Source organism: Sturnus vulgaris, chromosome 4, assembly GCF_052056855.1.
Source record: "Sturnus vulgaris isolate bStuVul1 chromosome 4, bStuVul1.hap1, whole genome shotgun sequence".
Taxonomy (NCBI): domain Eukaryota; kingdom Metazoa; phylum Chordata; class Aves; order Passeriformes; family Sturnidae; genus Sturnus; species Sturnus vulgaris.
Genome location: NC_142246.1, coordinates 60,316,226 through 60,338,919, shown reverse-complemented (window position 1 = coordinate 60,338,919; position 22,694 = coordinate 60,316,226). Strand labels below are relative to the sequence as shown.

General features: G+C 41.7%; 1 protein-coding gene and 1 long non-coding RNA gene across 2 annotated transcripts in view; one reads left to right on the top strand and one right to left on the bottom strand.

Annotated features, from left to right (window-relative positions):
- The window catches only part of HHIP (hedgehog interacting protein), a 74,626-nt gene extending 69,478 nt beyond the window's left edge, over window positions 1-5,148 (bottom strand). The window contains exon 1 of the mRNA XM_014880580.2: window positions 4,882-5,148. Within this exon, the coding sequence (XP_014736066.1) occupies window positions 4,882-5,148 (267 nt within the window). The remainder of the gene's footprint in view (window positions 1-4,881) is intronic.
- Window positions 1-22,694, top strand: part of LOC148224036 (uncharacterized) — a 173,372-nt gene that overhangs the window by 46,572 nt on the left and 104,106 nt on the right. The window contains exons 3-4 of the long non-coding RNA XR_015803346.1: window positions 15,406-15,512; window positions 17,223-17,346. This is a non-coding gene — a long non-coding RNA (uncharacterized LOC148224036). The remainder of the gene's footprint in view (window positions 1-15,405; window positions 15,513-17,222; window positions 17,347-22,694) is intronic.

The window sequence follows — 22,694 nt, the reverse complement described above, 5'->3', positions numbered from 1 at the left end:
GCAGTAGAATTCTTAACCTTAGTCTTCTTTCTTGAGTTTCAGATGTTGTTCTAGATATGGTAAATCTTGAAGACAAGAACTAAAAATATAATGATAACTATTATAAACTATAACCAAAATACATAACAACTAAAACTTTGATCTTGAATACTGCCTAGGATTGCAGTCCAGGTAGTAGAGACTTGAGATGCTTGCAGCAATCCATGCTCCTGAGGCAATATGCTGCACTAGCTAGACTTTCCTAAGGGATGCTGTGATTCTGATACAGGCAAGGGGCCTGTATAATTCAATCAGGTCATTGGCTGCCTAACAGGACAAAATCTGAAGCCAATAGGGGATGAACAAAACCACTATCCATAAGTGCCTTTTTTTAATAACATCATGTCACTTGTCTCTTGAAGCAAGGATGAAATGACCCATTTTGGTGCTTCCATCAAAGGTCTGTGAGAAGAGACCCTTCAAAGTACTTGCCTACATGCAGCAGTACCACCTGGTTTGCAGAAGTCTCAGAAGTTTTCATCAGGGAGTTCATCTCAGGCTTTCTTGTGGTAACAGTGTGATGATGTGTTTAGAAGTACAAGTAAACACAAGGTATTACTAGGTAAATATTCAGTGTGTTTATTGAATTAACTCCACAGAGATGCAGATAGAAAACTGTACTTCTACTGGAAGACTCCAGAACACATTGCGAACAGGGAGGGGAAAAATAAATTACAGGATGGCAAAGCTAATTTACTGTTTCTTGTGGAAAACGTAATTGACGTTGCCTGGTGATACAGGCTTGCCAACATTTCAGTCCTCAAAGTTAAGACAAAAGGATCCTAATCCCCCTGAGCAGCTGCTATCCAGGAATTAACCACAGGAATTCACCCCCTCATGTCATTTCTGGAATGAATCTTGGTCATATAATAGCTAATCGGAAGATTAAGGAATGAGAGTCAATCAATTATCTGAAAATCAAGTACAATGTTACTTAACTTTTAGAATGCTCAAGCAAAATAGGGTGGTAACATTTGCTCTGTGTGAGGTCTGATGTGTAACTGTACTGGCTTGGAGATAGGACAAGTCTCTATTTTGAATTTCAGTAAATTGATAATGTATTTATCCTGGAGAATACTAAACCAGTTCTAAGCAGATTCTGAAATACTTATTTAAATGAAGCTTTTTCTGTTGGATGTCTACTTTGAAAATGACCTTAAAGTTGACAATGGCTTTGGTCTTTTGAAGAAATGTAAACTAATTTTCTGCTTCAATTTTTAAAGTCATATGTGAAACCATCAAACTGCAGTGGTTTAAACTAACTGCGCTCTGGAAAATATGTAAAACTTCCAAACATTTATTGCAACATGCCTAATAATGATTATGCCTGCTGCTGACTAATTTACAACATCTGTAAGATCATCCTTTAATCTCTAGCCACATGAAAGTAAAACGGGGAGACTAAAGGTAAGATAAATCCTGGAATGCACAGGAAAGCACAGCATACTAAATTGGTTTATCAACAGAAGGAAGAGTGCAAAGAAGACAAAACAGAAGATGACACAATAGACAGAAATTCTTTATGACTGATATTGTCATCTGTTTTTTGTACTCTGTCATATCTAGTTAGAGAAGGGCAGCAGAATTTTGATGCTAACAGAAGGGAAAAACCACTGAAATAAGTCATTGCATTAAGCCATATTTGATATACAAGCATTTATGTCTAAAAATCGTGTGCTGACGAGATTGTTCAGCTGTTGAGTTGAACATATGCCTCTTCTGTATTATAGTGCTGGATTATGTCATTAAAGAGTTCAGTTTCAATTTTAGGGTAATATTTAAATAGATCATTGTACTAAGGCAGCTGTTAAAGGGACCCCAAGATGAGTTATTTGTTTAGTTGGATGTGTTCAACAATAGCCTTTGTTCATGAAAGAGCCAGAGCAAACAAATGATTGTAAAAGGGCACACTTGAAAACAATTACTTTTCACCCATTCCTTGACAGCCTTGGCTGTGAAACCATCCAAGGTAGAGAGGACTTCTTTGCCTGTCAGATTGCAAGCAAACTTCTAGAAAAATTGATATTACAATGTTTGGCTGGGATGTAGTAGCCCTTCATAAACAAGGGGATATTGTCAGAAAAATGAAAGAGTTAAATGTCAACAACAGGACACAAATATTTTACTCGAGCCAGTGCAACGTATTATCTGCTCTTTACGGTAGCTCCATTATTGTTCCCAAAACTGCAGGTGGTGTTTTCATTTATAAGCGCAGATCAATAATTTGGTCAAAAATTCTCACGGACCCAGCATCTTAACCAAGAAGCTCTTATTAGAATGTCTACTGAGCATGGTCAATTAATTTTTTTTTTTAAGATGGCAGTGCTCAGATTTCTGTTAAGGGCATGGCCACTCCATCACGCAGGTAGATGATGGAGTTTTAAAAAGCTGGTTTGAGAACTGTAGAAGAATACAGTTTTAAAAAATGTGCTTTTAGAAAAGTTACATTCAAATGTATACCACAATACTTTGCCATGTCTTTTACAGAATGACCACCCCATTCTGTAAAGTATAAATGACATATATTTTGACTTTTTTTTTTTAACATATACGTTCATCAGATATGATAAAGCAGATTTGTGAGTTTCATAAAAATTAATCTTTGGTGAAAAAAAGTCTGATTTTACAACCCTGTAAAATAACATTCCTTAAAAATGTCATTTATATTTAAAAAAAATACAAAACGGGTTCAACAGCTCAAAAATAGGTTCTGTAGCATATATGGTCACTTCTTCACATTTACATCAGGTTTTTAGTACTGTCAGTAAGAAAAAAACACATTGAAAAGGAATTAAAAGATCTTTTGAAGTAATAGTAAGAAGAGAATAAACACTTCAACTGCCTGGGGATGGAAAACTAACCAAAATTGAACTTCCAGTTTATTGCATTCAACCAATTACCACAAGGGTCTCCAAGCACTGAATAATCTCAGTAGCATATATGCCACCGAGACATTGCAAACAGGGTGAATTAAGGACATATTTTCCAGTCCTTATTTTTTTTCCTTTTTTTTTTTCCCAGCTAGATATTCCAGGTTATCTGTGTGTGGTTATAGTTTAATTCAATCATCACACAGGAGCCTAATGACACAGCCTCTAGACAACATGAAGAAATATATCTGCCTTGAATCTCAAACTGCTGCTGCATATGGTATGAATAAAGAGAGATCTGCAGCTGAAAACCTGCAGTAAGACAGTTCTCAATCATCTGGGAATAGAGGGGGTAGGACAAATGCTCCCTCAAAAGGCATGAACATTTGGACAGAGCTGGGGACTGAAGGAGAATGATGTTCTCCAGTTTCACCCATTAGTGAACCAACTAACAAACACAATGGTGTTGTTGTTATTCTTTTGCCATAAGCAACAGGACTCTGTGTGTGGGCAGCAGTTTAGTGGGGAGGAGGATAAGTCGACCCCTTTTTGTCCTATTGATTTTTTCCTATTTGCATGACTTGAGCAAATTAAATGATGCAATATGGCTTTTTGTTACAAAACAAAGTGAGAGATACCACCCAGACACATATGTTGATTCGTAGAAGCTGTTTACATGAGAATGGAGTGAAATCTACCGTGAACTGAGCATAAAAATTCGATTCAGGCTGGGTATTTTTTTTTATTATGCTTGGGCCAGCAAGACTGAAACACAAGTTTTCCAAGAGTCTCTCAGACCTTGACAACTAGAGAGTTGTAACTGAGGAATTCTTAATTAAACCTAAAGGAGGATGAAATTAAAAAAAAAAAAAAAAAAAAAGGGAAAAGTGATAATAATTTAAAAAAAAAAAGACACCTGATTGTTTATTTCATGTGCAGTGATTCTTAATGACATTATTCAGCAACTTCCCTCCCTGTGCGTACCCCCGGATGCAGCACTGGCCAGCACAGCACAGCTTATCAAACACGGTCCTGCCTGGTTAGGTACCCACGCCTTTGAAAATCCAAGCAACAGGCTGATAAGCAGAATTTAACTTGCTAAAGGATGCAGAGAACTTGACAATTTTAAGAAATCGGTGAGCAGAGGAGGTGCTTCCCTTCACATGACCGCAGCTTGAAATTGGGCAGAGAGGCTGCCAGGTAATGTGGAAAGGCAGAGTATCTCACGGCACCTGGTGAGACACCGGCCCCGGGCGAGAGCCAGGAGACCGGGGCTGCACAGCGGACACTCCGGGGTCTTTCGGCGCTGATAGACGGAACCGTGAGTAGCACACGGGCCCCGAGGCGGCCGGAGATCACGGAATAATGTTGGTACACCGGCATCAAGCCACTTCTCAAACCCCCCCCTCCCGAAGTAAGCACGCGGAGCAAACTGGACACGATTTTTCACGGCAGGAAAAGCCCAACCCGGATGGCACCGCCGGGCGAGCGCACAGCCCCTCCGCTGCCGCTGCCGGGAGCCCGCCCGGCTCCTCCGCCCTTCCCCGCAGCCGCGCCTGGGCAGCGGCGGTACCTGCGGGCGGCCCGGCCTCGCTGCACCGGGACGGGACCGGCGCCGGGGCCGCCGCCAGAAACTCGGGCGCTGCGGACAAAAAGTAACTCGGAGGGAGAGCCGGCAGTGGAGCCGGCACAGCGCTCCCCCCGCGGGGCGCGGACCTGCGCCGGCTGCCCGCGCCTCCCGAGGCAGCGCCAGAGCCGCTCCCGGATCCCGCTCCCGCCGCGCCCTCGCCCCCCGGGCAGGAGCGGCCGCCCCCCGCCGCGGCATCGCCCCCACCCGCGTGGGAACGCGGCAGGTTCGCGGCCGGTGCGTGGCTCGGCGCAAAAATAAAAATTAAAAACAACACAAAACCAAACAAACCCACGACACCAAAAACCTCCCGCAAAGCCCGGCGCAGCCCCAGGTGGTGCCTACCTTGGCCTCGGCGTGCGGCAGCCCCTGCGCTTCGGAGCGGGAGCAGCAGGACAGGCGGGGGTAGAGGCCGCGGCACATCGCCTCCCCGCCGCCCGGGGCCTCCGGGGACAGCACCCGCCGGTCCCGCTTCTTCAGCCGCCGCGGCGGGGTCCCGTTGAGGCACCTTCTCCTGCGGGCGCCGCTCTCCCCAAACTTGGCATCCCCCTCGAAGAAGCACAGAACCACGGCCACCAGCAGCAGCTTAAACGGCAGCATCTTGAGCATCATGCCTGAGGGAGCGTGTGAATGCACCCAAACCGGGGGTGGGGGGGTGGGTGGGGGGAGAAGGAAGGAGGGGAATCCCACTGACTTTTCTTTGCACTTCAGATCAGGAAACCACCTCCCTCCCCCAGAAGGGGAAAGTCTGGAGGAGAATAATAACAGCAGCGGTTAAAGAGCCGACGGAGGAACAGCACCTCGGCCACCCCCGCTTCTTCCAAAAAGGCGGACGCGAAGAGGCAGGAACGGGGGGGAACCGAGCCCCCGAGCCCCGGCGGGAGGATGCTCGAAGCCGGCGAAGTTGTGCGAGCGGCACAGGTTTTAGCAGCTGCCGCTGCCGCGCCGAAGCGCCGAGGCTCGGGGCGGGCCGGGCAGCGGGCGGCGGCAGCAGCCCTTCACTTGTCGTCCCATAGGAAGGGTGTCCCCGCGGCGGGACTGCGGCGGCGGCCGGGCCGGGCGATGCCCCCTCCGCTGCTGCTGCTGCTGCTGCTGCTGCTGCTGCTGCCGGCGGCGGCTGCGGCTCGTCCGGGCTCTCATGTTTCGCTCCCTCTTTTCTTCTTCTTTTTAAGCGGCGCGCGGGGAGGTGCTGCCACCGCGCGCCCTGCACGTCACCCGGCGGCATCCACCGGCCGCGCGTGCCGCCCGTGGGGGCCCGCCGGGAAGCGGGAGCGGCGCGGGGGCCGCGCCCGGCGGGAGGGAGCGGCGGCGGGCCCCGCCCCGAGGAGATCCCCCAGCCGGGGGGTCCGGCTGCCCCCTTCCCCCCCGGGGAGCGGGAGCCGGGCCTCCCGGAGGGCCGGCGGAGAGGGAGAGGGAGGGAGTGAGGGAGGGGGCGGGCGGCTTCCCGCTCCCCTCTCTCGGCAGGAGCCGGTGGGATCGCGGCGGTGCCCGGCGGAAGGCGAGCGCCGTAGGTGGCTCCTGCGCCCCCGACGGCCGAGGCGCCCGAGGCTGGGCTCCCGCGCCCGCCCATTGCCCCACAGCTCGTCCCCAACGCCACGGAAGGTTCCAGAGGCCGGGGGCCACGCGTGGGGCGGGCGTCGACGGCGGGAGCTGCCCTCAGCTCCCGGTGGCTTTTTCCAGCGGGGCTTCGGAACCGTGGCTGCTCTGACCATGCCGTGAGCTGGCAGAGCCTTGGTGTGTATGGGCGCAATGACCGAGGTACAATTCGTTGGCGATGGCGGCACGGGGGCCATCACACAAAGGTGTGAGGGAGTGGCGTGTGGAGGGGTGAGCGTTCTGTGCCCAGAACGGGAGACCTGTGTGCGGGAAGAGCAGGAAGATCCCCGCACCTGATGGCAAGAAAGCACCTGTGAGGCCAGGAGCCATCCAAAATGGGAAGGCCAACAGGCGTGAAATGGAGCAAAAAGATGGAAGCCCAGAGAGCCCCACCCCTCAGAGGTGGCTGAGGTGCCGCTGACTTGGAGGTGAAGGGCAGCTGCATGACCAAAGTCAGAGGTGTGTTTACCAGCGACTGGCTGCTCATCCCAGAAATTGAGGAAAAATTGGCTTGTACCCAAAGAGCCCCCTTAGGAGGGAGAAAGGGAAAGAAATACTGCATTAAGTTCCTCACGTGCACTGGTGTTCCAAACTGACTAGGCCCTGCTCCTGTTTTTCACCAAACAAAGCGAGTCTCTTCATATTTACACTTGAGCTCTTAAACAGCCGCACTGAACTAAATAAGAGTTTGGCATGGATAAATAGCACATCACATAAATTACTGAGTAGACACAAAGACTCTCCTCTCCCTTCAAGTGCATTTTTGAAGGCAACTCACGACTACCCCGTGTCTTGCCACTGACTCTCACTTGACCAAAAGTTTTCCCGACCAAGGCTTGGGCCATATCCATATGAGTAGAGAAGGCCTGTGGTGCAACTTGGGCTTCATTACTCATGTTGATGAGTGAAATGAGAGTGTATTCCTGAGATATTGTATCCTTGCTTTGTAGTTTTAGAGGAGAATTCTGCTTTGCTAGAACTTGCTCTATGAGCAACCTGACATGGCAAAATTCTAGCAGTGCAGTTCTATGACAGCAGCTGTACCCTTTCCATTACTCTGGGGTACTGTCTAGATTATTCTGAAATGAAAGTAATTCTGGTATACAGCAGAATAACAACATCATAATAAACTCACTTTTATTCCCAAGCAGATCCCTCACAGGGGGTTACACGGGCATAACTGTAGTGGCCTAAGGACAGAGCAGGAGGTCTGTGTGTCTCTTTCTCTGTGTAGGCATAAATATCTGTACCAGTTCTTGGAGGAGGTGAGTTTGAGGTGTATTAATTAGATAAAGATTTCCCAAAATGGGCTTTAGATCAAGCTGCCAAACTAAGAAAGAACTGACAGTTTGTGAGGAGCTGTTTCTGCACAGCAATTGTACATGGATCTATGATGGAGATATTTCCCAGAGATTCTTGGGAATGTACTGTTGACCTTGTATAATATAAAGTGCTCAAAACTTCAAGCTCTATAGTAATGGGGTGATGTATAAGCATGACTTGAAGAAGGTTGAATGTTCTTTAAAACCTCTGAATAGAAATTGCTGATTCTCAGGGGTTTGTGCAAGATGACCTGATTAATCTAATGTTCCTTTCCACTCTTTAAAAGTACAAGTTGGCTTCTTTTCTAATGAAGTATTTTTCTTGGTTGATACAGAATTTTAATTTAATTTTAATAATGCAAAGTTAAGATCAGTGTTAGTATATGCCAGTTCAGAGTGTTAATTTCAGGTGACTTCCAGCCTCTGATAAACAGAGATAAGGGAATGCTTACGAAGTAGAAAACATATACATAGGAAATATGGATACTAAACATGTCAGTTTTTTACAGCAGCCTGGGTTCTGTCACATGAAGCTCATTACTAGAAATAATTAAACATGGTGATGCCATAAGTGAGCTGAATAAATTCTGCTATTTCTTCAGATGTAGATGAGAATCTTTGTAGGATATGAGTAAGAATCTTTGTGTTGCAGTGCAATTATGTGTGAAAGGGTTAGAAAATTTCAAAAAGGGAAGTTGTTTCTGCCATACTATTTGAATGTAGCTAGACTTTCTTCTAGTTTTGCCTGGAAGATAAGCAGACTGTGCTTAGTAACCATAACTTTAATTCATTAGTATTATTATGTATCTAATGATACCTCCTTGGGTACCCGTATCATGTGGATTGCATGTGTCAGAATGTAGGGCTGATTGTGGCATGCACTTGAACTTACTGGTTCTCAAATTATTTTATTAACTTTATTAATTTTATTAATTTTATTTAATTCAGCTGCTTTCAGGTTTGAAGACCTGTTGGGCATCAGGAAGAATTTTTTTTTCAGTGAAAGGATGCTTAAAGCATTGGAACAGACTGTCCAGGGAGGGGTGAAATCTCTGTAGAGTGTTCAAGAAACAACTGGACGTGGCATTTAGTGCTGTGGTTTAGTTGGCATGGTGGTGCCCAGTCAAAGGTTGGACTCGGTGATCTTGGAGGCCTTTTCCAACCTTAGTGATTCTATGATTCTAGGTCCATGAACTCCCCAGCAGTTTGAACAAAAGAGGAAATACGTAGTTACATGCAGGAGCTAGAGTCAGTTTTGGGAAATACGTTTATCACGGGAGTTTGCAGATAGGAGCTGGGCAAAGTGTTTTCATGGCACCAGGTTTGATAGAAGCAAACAGTAGCATCAAATTATCCCTAAACTACCAACAGATGTTGTTTGATGGCACAGATTTACATATTCTTGTGATTCACAGGGAAACTTTCCATGTGGTCACGTCACTTGTGAAAAGCTAAGCCTATGTAGTGTAAGATGTATATTCATTAGGGCTAAATTCCAGCTTTTCACACTGGTGGCAAATACCTGGCATGCCATGAGGATGAATATTGCAATGTTGGAGCAGGCTTAGAAATGACGAGATTATGAAATTATAATATTTTGAGGAATTATGTTATTTCAGACACTAGGAGGGGAGCATCACCCCTGTGTATCAAGAGCACAACTAGATAAAGCAGGTGGACTTCAGTCCTTGGGAGAGTGACTCTGCTCTTGTTTTAGCTGGAATTTGACTTGAACTTCTGAAACACATTTATTTTGTAAGGAGAAAAAGCTTTTTTCTTTCTTTTCAGATCCACTTACTTGAGGGTGAAATCTCTCCATATCTCATTACCATTACTCTTTTCACTGAGTCCTTGTATAAACTGTTGTGAAGCCAATTATTCCTTTTCAGTCTAGGTAGTTCTATGAAGAACAGGGAGTTGGGTTTGATGATCTTTATGGATGCCTTCCAACTTAAAACATTCTAAAATTCTATGGTTTTATTTGGATTACTCTGTATCACAGACCAGTAAGAAACACTTGGTCATGGATTCTGTGCTGTAGATGCTCAAAACTAGAGTTCCATTTCCAGATTCAATTATTTAAAAAAAAAAAAAAAGCCTTTAATTTGAAATGTTGTATGTTTCATTTAGAGGCGAAAGCAGAAAAATCTTTCTAAAGGTCACACAGTTTGTTTAAATTACTTTGAAACAACACCAAGCTTGAGAGCCCAAGCTTTGAGGCCTCAGCTGCAGCTCCTGAAACTTCAAGTTCCCATCTCCCTGTTTTCTGTCAGCTAGATGGACAGAGACACAGGAATCTGGAAATTTGGAATGAGGACCTGGGCAGGAGTTTCAAGGTTTGGCAGTCTGGGCTCCTGTGCTTCTGGCTTTTTTGAGTGAAAGCCCAACTGTCCTGAGAGTCCCATTAGAAGTGAAGTTGAGAGTTTTTTCTGGCTCTGGGCTGCATCACTGGGGCTGGGGTTCCTGTGGCTTCCAGGCAGAGAACTGAAATATCAGGAAACTCTGACTCTGGGACAGTCTTAATGGCAGGAGTTCCCACAGCTGTGAACTCCACAAGTCCACTCGCTGTAGCAACTCCTCTGGTAATGACGAAGGAAAACTGCTGGAATGGTTTCATTAAAATATCTTGTGGTTAGTCAGAAGTTTATAAAACCATTATATTTTTGCTTATATTTTTGTTTGTGATGTAACAGAATTTTTTCAGTTGGTCAAAACATTTCTGGTTGGTTCTCCCCACCCTATACTATAGCCCACATCATTTCATGGAGTTGAGAATAACATGTTGCTTGTCTTTGCATACCACAAATACAAGGTATGAAAGCTGGTATAGCATGATTGAACAGGACTTGTTAGGATATTTTTTATGGGAAAATAGGTGCCCAGACAGTCACAGAAAGGTTTTTAGGGTATGCCTTTACCACGGATTTCCCCATGGCTCTTAGAAATCTTCTCACCCAGCTGAAGCCACCTGGACCATTTGAGTCCATAAACAAATGCATCTCCTCTCTACACAAGACTTCAAAAAACCCTGATTCCAGTCTGTGTACAAAAGCAGTATTGGACTGATGCTAACTCCACTTGATTGGCTCATCAGGGATTAAGACCTGCGGATTGTTTTAGCACATCATGTCAGCTGCTAACACAAACCTTCAATTACGTGTGTTCAGTTCTGCAATGAGGGCTGGTCTAACTAGGAGGCAGATAAAGCAAAGCATTTTGTGAGGGAATGAAGACTCAAGAGGCCCTCTTGCCTATAGCCTGCATACTTTCACTACCTGCTGTAATTCACCTCAACAGCGGGTCTCTATTTATGTGTGTTACAAAGAGACAAAGGAAGCTGCTGTGGGAAAAATCTTTCTTTCCTGCCAGAGACTGTGGTAATCCCACTCCGTACTGCAGTTTACAAGCCACGTGTATGCTGTGCCTTGCTCCAATGTTTGAAGTATCCATAACTTGCTGTAGGAACAATTTGCATAAGATGTCAACAGGAGAACTCTGAAATGCTTGTAATACTTACCAAAGTAATACAGATCTTTCTGAATAAGTGATATTGTGCATGCCAGAACAAAATAATGGACTTAAATATTTGTGCCTAATATTCTTTGTAGCCTGCTGAGTGTGGGGTTGGAAATTTTTCCCTGGCAGTGTTAAAAGTAAACGGTCATGAGGATCTGCTGTGAACTGCCCAATGACTGGGATGTCAGACAGGATTCCACAGGTTTTCCCTGTGTTAATGCAGTGCAGATGCATTTCTTTTTGTTCCATAGATCAGTGTGAGTCAATTCCTATTTGATATGGAAGCTTGGGGAAGTTCTTTGTAGTAGCTTTTGTATAACACATGCTAAGACACTGTGTACAGCATTGCTGCATATCGGGCATATATGCTACATTAACTTGGGGCTGTTTTACAAACAATTTAAAAAATCTTTTTTCACAGAGATGAAAAATAAATAACAGTGGATGCAGCAACCATTGAAACATATTTTTCTGGAACAGCATGTGTCCAATTCATATGTGTGATGCAGCTATCAGAAAGATGTCTCTAGTTCAGTACCATAATTTATCTTTTGGAAAGTAAGGAGTTCAGATCTATTACAATTGCTCTTTGGTGCATTGTTCTCACAACTACCCAGGGTCCTGCATACTGGGAAACACTGTACCTGACACTCTTCCTGCTAACAGCCTGCCCCAAATCAGTCATTCTGCCATGTTAAGTGATTCTGAGCAGTGCTGAACGCTGCCTTATGTTTCTGGCATCACACATGAGCTCTGCAGGCTAGTGTGCACTTCTGTGCAGTACATACATACATCAGGCCATCATTTCCAAGTGCCTGTCCAGCCTCTATTCACCTGTGGTTGCAGATTTTACCCTCTCTTTTCTATAATTTTACCATCTTGTTTCCCTGTTGGGAACATTGTGTTACCAACCTGAATCCTGGCTGGATGAGATCAGTCTGGAGAGGATTAAAGCTGTAGCCTGAGTCCCAGTCATGTAATGCAAAAGCTGGTGGAAGCAGGTGATTTTGTAAAAAGCTAATTCTTACAAATGATGTTTTTTGGGAATCCATCACTGAAGTCACTTAGTTTGGCCTGCTTGCCCCCCCGCTACTCCTGTGATGCACAGCAAATTTCAAGCATATGGATCTTAGATTATGTACAATAGTGCATCTTTGAACAAAAAAGCATGCTCAGGTTCCTGGTGATTAAAATGGAATGCCAACACTTTTTTGGCCAGTAGTTTAGGATGTGGCCAAAAGCTGCTTCATCTGCACAGAGTACTGTCAAATCATCAGGTTTTGGGACTCCCTGGTTTTGCAGCCTGATACTATTCTGCCAGGAATGTGGTCTTCAAAGACGTATTGGACTGTCTCAATTCTTCAAACCTTGAGGTAAAGAGTCCATTAATTTTGGTGAGAAATAAATCTAAGTAGGTGGTGGGTTCACACACAGGTGGCAATGTGTGAGTAATTTCTTTCATTTGACTGTAAGATGCATGAACAAAGAAGATCCTTGGATAAAGATGTAAACTGATGTGGATGCCAGATGAACTTTGACTGAACTTAAGGCCGAACCACATTTTAAAAAATAAATAAATTACCCAGGATAAGGAGACACAATAGCAGATGCTGGAACCATCTGTTCCTGGACAGCTCTAATAGAAAACTCCTAGTCTATTGCATGTTTCTTTCTCCATTAGATAGTAGTGTTCTCCCTGTGAATGTGGTCTGCCTGTGGTAGGATATGAACAATAAAAGCCTTGATTTCCAGGTGAGTTGTCCTCAATCCCAGAACTTCCATATGCAGCCTGGCTTCTGCAGCATTTGAAATTCTGTATATAATCAAGTGATTGAGTTAAGCACTCCGTCCTAACCTTAAGGCATGTATTACAATCACTATCAAATGAACTTTAAGGATGAGCTGTACCGCTCCATGTAATTTGTTACAGATGTGAGGGAATCCCTAATTTCCCAAGGAATGGTCACTGCAGACTAGATATTGTCTGAATGAGGTAAACAGATTGCACTTAACCCTTACGGCAGAGATTTTAATTTGGGCAAAAACATGACTTAAAGTCATCACTATTCCAGCTTTTTAGCTTTTCCTACTCCACATATTATTTTTTATAATAGGGCCTAAACTATAAAACAGAATAATGGCATTGGATGATACAAAGTTACAGGCTACTTTCTGTGTTTGGGACAAGATCAGTAGGTATAGGCCACCACTCAGATATAGTATTGACTTTCACGAGGAATCAATCTTTTGAGACACATCCAGTGAAACAATGATACTTAATGGTTTTTAATATGGAAATATGTTGTTTGCAGGACAATGTCTATGTCATGGACGAGTTGTTGAATCTTGCTAGCAAATCAGTCAAGTATCAGTGGGAGTCAGATGAGTTTCTATTGCCACTCAACATTTTTTGGAAACTCAGGGGTCAGCTGGATGTTCACAAGGGAATTCTTTGTTCCAGCACTAATTTTTTTTTCGAATACAGAGTCTGAGATGTACTTCTGTGGAACTGTTTCCGATAAACTTATCTGAATATTTGTAAGGAAGGAAGGCTCTGAGGACATTCGAATCCTGTGCCTCTGGCAGCTTGAAGGAGCAGAGGGACTGTGTGGGTTGTTCTCTCTGGACCTGTGTTTTCTTTAGTAGAACCTCACACCAAACATTCATTTCTTCTGGGAGGCTTGTGTATCGCTCCACCAAGCGTGGCTTTCCAAAGGGTTTGAACTTTAACACCAGGGGCACTTGCATGTCTCAGGAGGAGGTAATCTGTATAGACAAAACTTTGGGAAACACTTCTAAGTGACAGCTGCATGTTCCCTGAGAGTGCTGTTGTACCAAGAAATCAGTGAACTAGTCTAGAAGTCTGCATAATCAAATTGTTTTGACAGAGCTGAGTGGGCAGGTAATAATTCTAAATTTTCCAGTATTTTTGGATATGAGACAGAGTTTTAAAGTTTTAATACTGATTTGAACAAGATGTTAAAAATGTAATTTCATGCAGATAACATAGTAGTTATGAGTTATTTATCTTTCTGCTTTCCTACAGTCATGTAGGACATAAATCGGACACCTCTAGAAAAATAACTTGATGAGAATAGAGTCCTGTGCTTCCTTCTTACTGATCCTTAACTTAGAGATTTCTGGAATAGGATTCCACACTGATGGGTAGAACTAGGTAAATATATTTTATTTGAAGAATGTTAAGATTTATGAATAAAAATAAAATGAGACTGTAACTGAAAAAATACTGAAGAAAAAAAGGAAAAGAACAACAATTAGTGATAAAATAGAGAAGGAAAAGGGAGTAATGAAATTAAGGTTCCTTCACATATGCATTATCCTCTCCACTGTGGCTTGAGCCAGAGCCCATTCAACAAGCTCCCCTGAATTTCATATCATAGAATGATGGAATGGTTTGGGTTGGGAGGGTCCTTGAAGATCATCCAGTTCTAACCCCCTGCCATGGGCAGGGATACCTTTCACCAGACCAGGTTGCTCAGAGCCCCATTCAGGCTGGCTTTGAACACTGCCCGGGATGGGGCAACCACAGCTCTGGGCAACCTGTTCCAGTGCCTCACCACTCTCACAATGGAGAATTTCTTCCTAATATCCAACCTAAACCTGTCCTCTGTCAAAGTCATTACCCCTTGTTCTCTCCTGATCCTCCCTTCACTGTGGAGATCCTTCACTTCTGGACCTGAACTTCAGCTGATACTTTATTTCTTGCTTACAGTCCTTACATATTTGTTTGAGGAGTCTTATGGAAATGCAAAGCACTTCTTAAGTGCTAAGTACTGTTTAGAATAGAAAATTTTTCTTCCACTCCCAAACCTAAGCTCTTCCCAGAAAATTATTTAGCCAGGCTGTGCTGTAACTTTCTGTAGTGTTTAAATGAGAATAATGTTCATTGCTTCATTTGGCATCTAAGATACGGTGTTTGTGTATGGCAACCCACAAAATAGACGGGAACACTGTAGTTGTGTTATTAAATTACTACATGTAATAAACATGCATTTTTTCATTGGTGTCAAGGGCTCTGAGAAGCTTCGACATAAAGCAACAAAAATTGAGAGATTTTGTGCTTTGTCATACAGGTTTGGTGCTTTGTGAGTCACAATTTATAAACATTGTGGAATATTTATTGCTGTCCTGATAGAAAAGAACTGAAGATCTGTTGTATCTGACAGTATATGTCAGAAGCACATGAATACTCAAATATTCCCGTTCAAATGAGTGATAAAGATTCTTTCTTTTTCATAGTTACAGTTTTACATTTTCAAAATGAAATGTAAAATACTGTGGAGATGCAATTTCTTGAGTTTGCTTTGTTTGTGGAAACACAGCTTTCCAAAGAGCCGTATTGGTTGATGCTCTGATTTGTTTACATATCTGTAGAAAGGAGACAATTGGAAATGATGAAATCACTGCTTTACAGGTAGCCAACACCCTTGGCTGTGTGGATCTTGGCTGAGATGGTGAGGAGTGCTGCAACCCAAGTGTGATTCCACCGCCAACTCCATCGATGCTTCATACTGAGAATGGGTAATTAGTTTTCATTAAACACTTTAGCTGACAATAAAACATATGAGTGTTGCTACAGAACACTATTTGCAGGACCTGTATTGACATTTTGGTACAATGTACATAAAAACTAATTTTATTTTCACATGATGTCATGAGTAAAACAGTGTCTGAATCACCTGCTTTTGGAAATTTACTTACTACAGTCATGGTACTGGAATAAAACATGATGAAAGAGAAAGCTGAATACAATTATTTTAAAAATCTTCATTTTGTAAGTTAGTTCAATGTAACAGTAGTCTTTTGTTTTAAGCCTGTTGGAAATTAATTTTCCATTTGTATTTTAAATGTATTTGCATGTTGCCTCGCACAGTGGCAATCTGCATTTGATTTTGTCATTTAATTCATATTACAGTAGTCTATAGAATAACATTAGAGTAAATTTGAAGTAAACCAAGGAAATATGGAGATTGTAGAAGAAACATTTATTAGGGTAATGTTTTATATGGAGAAAATGCATGCTTCCTTCTGTTATTAAATTAAACATCTCTGGGCAGTAATTGAGACTTGTTGAACTCTGATGTGAACTCTGAGCTATAGATAATATTCTAAATAGTGATTTCCTGGTTTGGTCTTTTGAATAGTTCTAAATAAATTAGTAAAGATTTATTTTTTTAAAAGAAAATGTTAAATTAATAGTTTGATTCATTTACTTATTACTTGTTCTTAATGTTGGACTTAATGAAAATTTTAACTTTGTGAAAGGAAAACATACTCTCTATGAGATTAAAAATTCCTAAATTACTGAAAATTTGCAAAATTCTTAGCTTTTGAAGTGTCCATGATTTAAGAATTAAAGAAGAAAAAGATTCACCAAAACCTGCAGCAGAGTCATAGTTTGGTCCTTGATGTCTGAGGCACAGAAATTCTGTGCTGGGACTTCCTATGATCTTTTTATGGCCACATTCAAGTCCCAGTTGTAAAAGAGAAGAGGAGGCCCATCAGCTGTTTGAAGCTGTCAAGTCTCTGTTGATTTCAGTTTGAATAATTTCTAATTACGAATTTGTCCCAGGGTCTTTCTGCAAAGACCCCTGTGTTATTTTTTTTTTTTTTTTGAGAGGCAAAAAACCATACCCTGAAAACAGCAACAAAATGCTTTGTGGTCCATCTTGTGCATTATCACTTTAGGATATTGAAGTGTAGTGGCACTTTGCTAGCAAAAGAAAGGAAGGTGGCCTGCCAACTAAAGCAGGATGCAATTTCCTTCCACCCTCTTAAAGGGTTTTACCATGTCTTCTTTGTTAGCCAGCCTCTGTTGTATTGAAATTCTCTTCTACACATTACTTTAAATTCCAAATATAGAAATACTGTGATGCTCATAAGGCAGAGTGAACTATTACACTTGTAGGCATGGGACTTTAAAAAAACCAAAATGAAAAACAAAGAAACCTTGTGCTATTTCACCTGTTAACTTAAGACATTTGGTAGGTAAGCATGACCACTGAAAGGTCCTTCCTTTGGTGACACTTCAGAGACAGCCACCTTGAACAGTGGTGACAGAGATGATGTGGAAACACCTGATTTTCTGACTCTGTTGCTGGCCTTAACTGTAGGGAGAGTTCACCAAATCCAAAGAACTCTGATTCTTCTTCAGTTTGCTGTCCTGGATGCTTTGCATTCCCTATGTCCAGCAGGAAAGGAGTGTCTCTTTTATGTTGTTTCCCTCCCCAGCTCCCCACCTACCCCACAGAACCAAGTGTTACTCAGTGGAATTCACCTTGCAGAAGAGCAAGACTTTTCAAGGCTCCTGGACTGCTGCACAAACACAGGCTGCTTGTGTTGTTTTGGCTAACAGGTCAAGTATCCCAGCAAGTCCTACTTAATAAGATATCTGATAAGGCTTGATTGTGCTTCACTGTGTTTGAATTTCTTGGGGAACTGTTTAGATGATGAAAGTGCTCCAGTGCCTGCATTTGTGTAAAACTCCAAAATTATAAACCACAGCCTTTAATGTCTCAAGGTCTCAGATGATTGAAATACCAAAAGGATTTGCATATTGAAGTTTTTCACTCAGTATCTCAATATTGGCATAGATGATACATTGTGTAAATAATATCTGTTTATGCTTTGCTTTCTATGTTACGTTTTGTTGGTGTGACTGTTACATAGAATATTCAGAAAGCAATTTCACAGCTCCTTGCAGTATCAGAACCTATAGAAGGAAAAGGTCATGTGTAGATCATCTAGTTTTTATCTCGGCAACAGAGATATTTGTATTTTTGAGAGATTCTTCTGATTTGTTGAGCTTTAAACAGTATTATCAAATTGTAGGTGATGCTATTTCTCTTTGGCATGACATTTCCATTAAATAATGTCTCTTGAAAATGGTGTGTCCTCACAGACCAAGAGTGTTCTAACATTCATCTGGAAAAAAATCTGCATTAAATCTTAACTGATCCTGGGTAACTAGTGAAGTATTCTTGTTATTTTGCAGTGACTTTCTCCTATCTAATTGCTCATCCTTACAAATTATAGAATACAAGCTTCCATTATGTACTTGGCCTGAGCCTTAAATTTTCAGAGCTATTACATAAAGGAACAAAAAATTCAAGCAACAAACTATGCTATGACAAATAAGGAATTCCAAAGGAGGTTACAGGAAACTTGCTGCAGTTAACATGTTTCATACCTTCAAAAAGCCATACTTTTCTGTCCACATTCTTTACCTCACGTTGAAGATATCCAGGTGTGGTTCTAGTGATAGCATTGTTGTATCTGTGTTTGTTTAGCTTTTTTGTTTAAATATAGCTCTTCCTTTCCCTTCTGCCCTGGCATTATTTTCACCATTCACAGTGTTTTTACTTAAATTCATAATTTTGATAATTCCAACTGGACAATTCTGTTTCATTTACTTATGGCACTTCATGTGAAACAGTTCTGCCTTCATTTCCTGTTTATTTTTAGTTGCTAATTTTCAGACTTTTTCCATTCCCTTGGGTTTTTAAAAATCCTGTTTGGTACAAACCAGGGTGGTCCAACTGGCAGCCCAAGGAACAGTTCCATCTGGCCTGCTGCATTTGCCAAGGAGGAGCTAGAAAAATGCCTGTAAGGGCATGCACTGCCCTCACAAGCACATGTTATCTATTGCTCAGATACGTAACTGTGCTTGAAGCCCAACTGTTGTGCCATGTCCACCCAGAAAAGGAGATTGGCACTAGACATTCCTTTCCCCCAGCACAGCCACTTGTCTAGGGGGCTAGTTGTTCTTTCAACAATCTTCTAAGAGGATGCTACAAGTGGGAGCTGCCACCTGTCCCTAAAAGAACTAGGCCACTGTAATTTTTTCTGGTTAGATTGATAAATTAATAGACAAACTGACAGGAAAACTGTGCTTAAGGCCCAGGGCAGCAGGAGCTAGTTAGAATTTTAATATCAATTTCAACAAACATGATGTTAGCAATTCATGGGTTTATTTCGGGCTTTGCATCTGACGAGTGCCCTCTGTCAAGTCACCCTGTCTGTTTTTCTTAGGCAAGATGAGCATGATGGTAATAACCAAGCACTGTGCATTGAAAGCACCCTAAGAACCAAGTATATTTTGTCAAATTGACAATATAATTTCAAAGGGTTTCATTTGGTTACTTCGTGGGTTTCTTTTTGTTGGAGAATCCTGTGCCTTCAGATGCAGATGGGTGCCTCACTTGAAATCAGTGTATCTGCCAACATGCAATTTCTCATAAGAAGTTTTCTCAAAAGCTGAACTGGTCCCATGTACTCCATTATGTTGTACAATAATTGCCTTTTTGTAGCAAAATGAGCTCAACTAAGCATGAGGTCTAACCAGTGCCTCATAAAACAATTATATCACATCTTTTGATGTGTATTCCATTTCCATAAAAATATTTATAATGTTGAGCAAGAATGGGGCAGACTGCAGCTTGGCAAAAGGCTGAAATAAGCAATCAGAAGCAACATACCCCAATGTCAAATGTGCATTTACTGTTACCATGTATTATTGTGTGGTGACAGCAGAGCTCTGTGGTTTTATAATCCTTATTCAATATACTGTAGCACATAGAGGTATCAAGAGCATATAGCAAAAAAACCCTCCCTAATATTCAACCTGTTTTATACTTATTCCTTTTACCATCCTGCTTTCCTTTTCAATTGTAGAGAAACACCAGATTAATGTTCATAACTTACCTCTTTCTGGTTTAGAGTGTACAGCAGCACAACTGCTCTAGTCACTCTGTGCTCATTTATTTTAAAATATTTCTTCTGTTTATTGTCCTACTCTGCTCTGTAGTGTTCCCCATTATACCAGGCATCTCCAATTTTGGTTAAAACACCCCTTATTTCTGATACAGATCATCTCCCCAGAGTGTATTTTTTTTTTGGTCTTGATTAATCTTCTTTGTTTTCTGTCTCCTCTTTGCCTGTTCTTTCTTATTGTCTAACCTTTATGCTATCTATGGGTACAATGTTTTCCCCAAGTCTTTCTTTCCTTTGCCTTCTTTTCTCCTTTCATGCTCAGCTCTCTTTTGCACCCCTTCTTCCTTTGGTGTTCACCCCCTCCTCAGTTTTCTTCCCATATTCTTCAGTCTGATGGTTCCCTTCTCTTTCTGCTCTGTTCACTTTACTGCACTGTCCTACACCCCTTTTGATTTTCCTTTGCCTTCCTTAATGTTGTCTTGTATTTGAGAGATGACTGATGGTAACAGAAAAGTGAAAGACAACAGCTGAAGTAATTGAAACGTATGCCAACTTCCAGAGAAAAGTTTTGTTCAGGAATAAATAACTGAATTGAAGCATCTAACAGGAACAGCAACAAACCCAGTGATTTCTTATGGGTAACTTCATTAGTGAAACAGAATTTTACTTGATGATTACAGTCAGCTATATTGTAGAAAGACTATGTGATGGCATACTTAAAAGGAAATAAACTTTAATTGAGGCAAAACATAGTTATAATTGTTAAGTATATCTAGTGAATAGTTGCAGGGTTCATGTCTTTAGAGGTCTTCATGGAGAGAAAAATGGAGGATAAGGCACTGGAGGATAAAAGAGGCTGGTGAAAGGAAAAAAACCATAAATCAGATGAGGAAACTACACACGATGTATGAAAATATGGTGAATGAGAAGCAATAAAGACTTGCAAAAAGTCTTTGGAGCTGGTTGAAAACCAGAAAAAGTATCACAGAACTGAGAACAAGCAGTGATAATTCTGTTGCCCATGATGGAAAAAAACAGGAGCAGTGGAAATGGCAGCAGGACCAGTTTACTGGGTACCAGACACACACTATTAATTAAAGCAATTTCAAGAGGGTGCAAAGCTTTATGGATAAGACAATGAAGTCCTAGGAAGCCAATGGGTTTGAAAAGGGGTATATTTCATACTGGTAAATTCTTCCTTGTTTGGCTTGCAGAAAGTATTCAGCTAGAGGAATTTAGGTCATAGTTACCCATTGAACAGTGGTTTGTCAAAATTTTTGCATCTTACTGCGATACAAAGGTTGGGTCTAGACTTTTCTATTTGTATTCATGTTTTCTAACAAAATTTTATTCTCAGAGTTATTATCCTGATTTAATGAAATCACGACCACAGGCAGAATATAGTCAGTCACTGGCATTGCTGAAGTAACAGTCCTGTAAAAGAATCACAAACCCTTCAATTGCAATATGTGCAAGGACTCAATTTCCAAAATAAAAGATCATTTTAGTAGCTTTGTCAGCAATTCCAAAATCCTGGTCATCCCTCATTGGCTCTCAAAGATTATGATTTTGTGGTATTTATTGTAACAGTCTGCTGCTTGCTAAAAACCAATGAATCCTCTATAGTATCTCACATTATTCACAGTGAACAATCAGAGAGCATAACCTTTATTGCTGGAACATTTTTCTGCTTGAAAGCCACATTTCCTGGAAGTCTTATGTTAAAAAATGTTATCACACATCTGAGTACCATGAATTTTGTTAAATTAAAATGACAGAGGTATATCCTTAACTAAAACAGCAACAAGGTGTGCAACATTTTACAGAAGTTAGATTAGGGGTGGCCAGCATGGCTTTACCAAGGGCAAATATTGACCAAGGGCCAATTGTGCACAACTGATCCTGCAGCCTTCAAGGGTGGATTAACTGCATCAGTGAACAAGGGAAGAGCTATTGATGTCATCTCTCTGGACTTCTGCAACATTCTTGCCTTTAAATTGTGAAAGACATTAATTTGACAGAAGGACTATTAGTCAGATAAGAGTCAATCAATGGCTCAGTGTCCAAATGGAAACCAGCAAAGAGTGGTGTCTCTCAAGGGTCTCTACTGGCACCAATACTGTTTATTATCTTCACTGTGTCCATGGTGTTTGCATATAAAGACCGAGGAGCAAGAAATGTTTTTTTTCCTAATTGTTTTCAACTGTTGTCTGAAGGAAGAGAAAAATAAAATAGATGAAAATGTTTTCTTTATTCAAAACCAAAGGAACATTTTATCTGGGACTAGATTGCATGTTACAGGTTCATTAACAGGAGTGTTATTTTGATATGTGAATTATTAATTTTTATAGCAATTTAGAGACAATAAAGGAGAAAGAAGAGGGAACACCGTACTTTGAATAGCTATGGGCACTCAATCTCCAGTCTTACCAATTGTGGTAGGCATCAGTTGTCTCAGTATCAGTGTGAACCATGTATGTATATCCCTTATTACTATAATGCATATACCCAAACAATTTGCATGATAGTTTAATCTGTTCAAGTCAACAGCCACTTAATAGAAAAGAAAAAAAACTTTCCTTAGCTCCTGAGCCGTGAAGTGTTTGGGGCAAGTGGGACTGAGAGTGGTGATAACAGCCCTTTGATTTCCATGTTATTCTGTCCCCTTACTTGCTGTGAATTAACTTTTCCTTGAGGGCATATAGGGAGTGAAATTTACTTCTGCATAGTGTTGTAATCTTTATTTGCAAATGATCAAGTCAGAGAAAATGAGCACAATGTAGACTCATCCTTTTTGTTTAGAGTATTGATTCTATTACATAGTCATAGTTGCAGGAAAGAAATGAAGGGGATTCTCTCCCCCAAGTGAAGCAGATTTCTTACTGAGCCAGTCTGAGATTTCATTCTTTGTAAGGAAGCAGAGGGAATGCCTATTTATGGTATTTTGCAGCTACACCGAAGGAAATGTTCTTTTCAGATTATGTTGAGTGG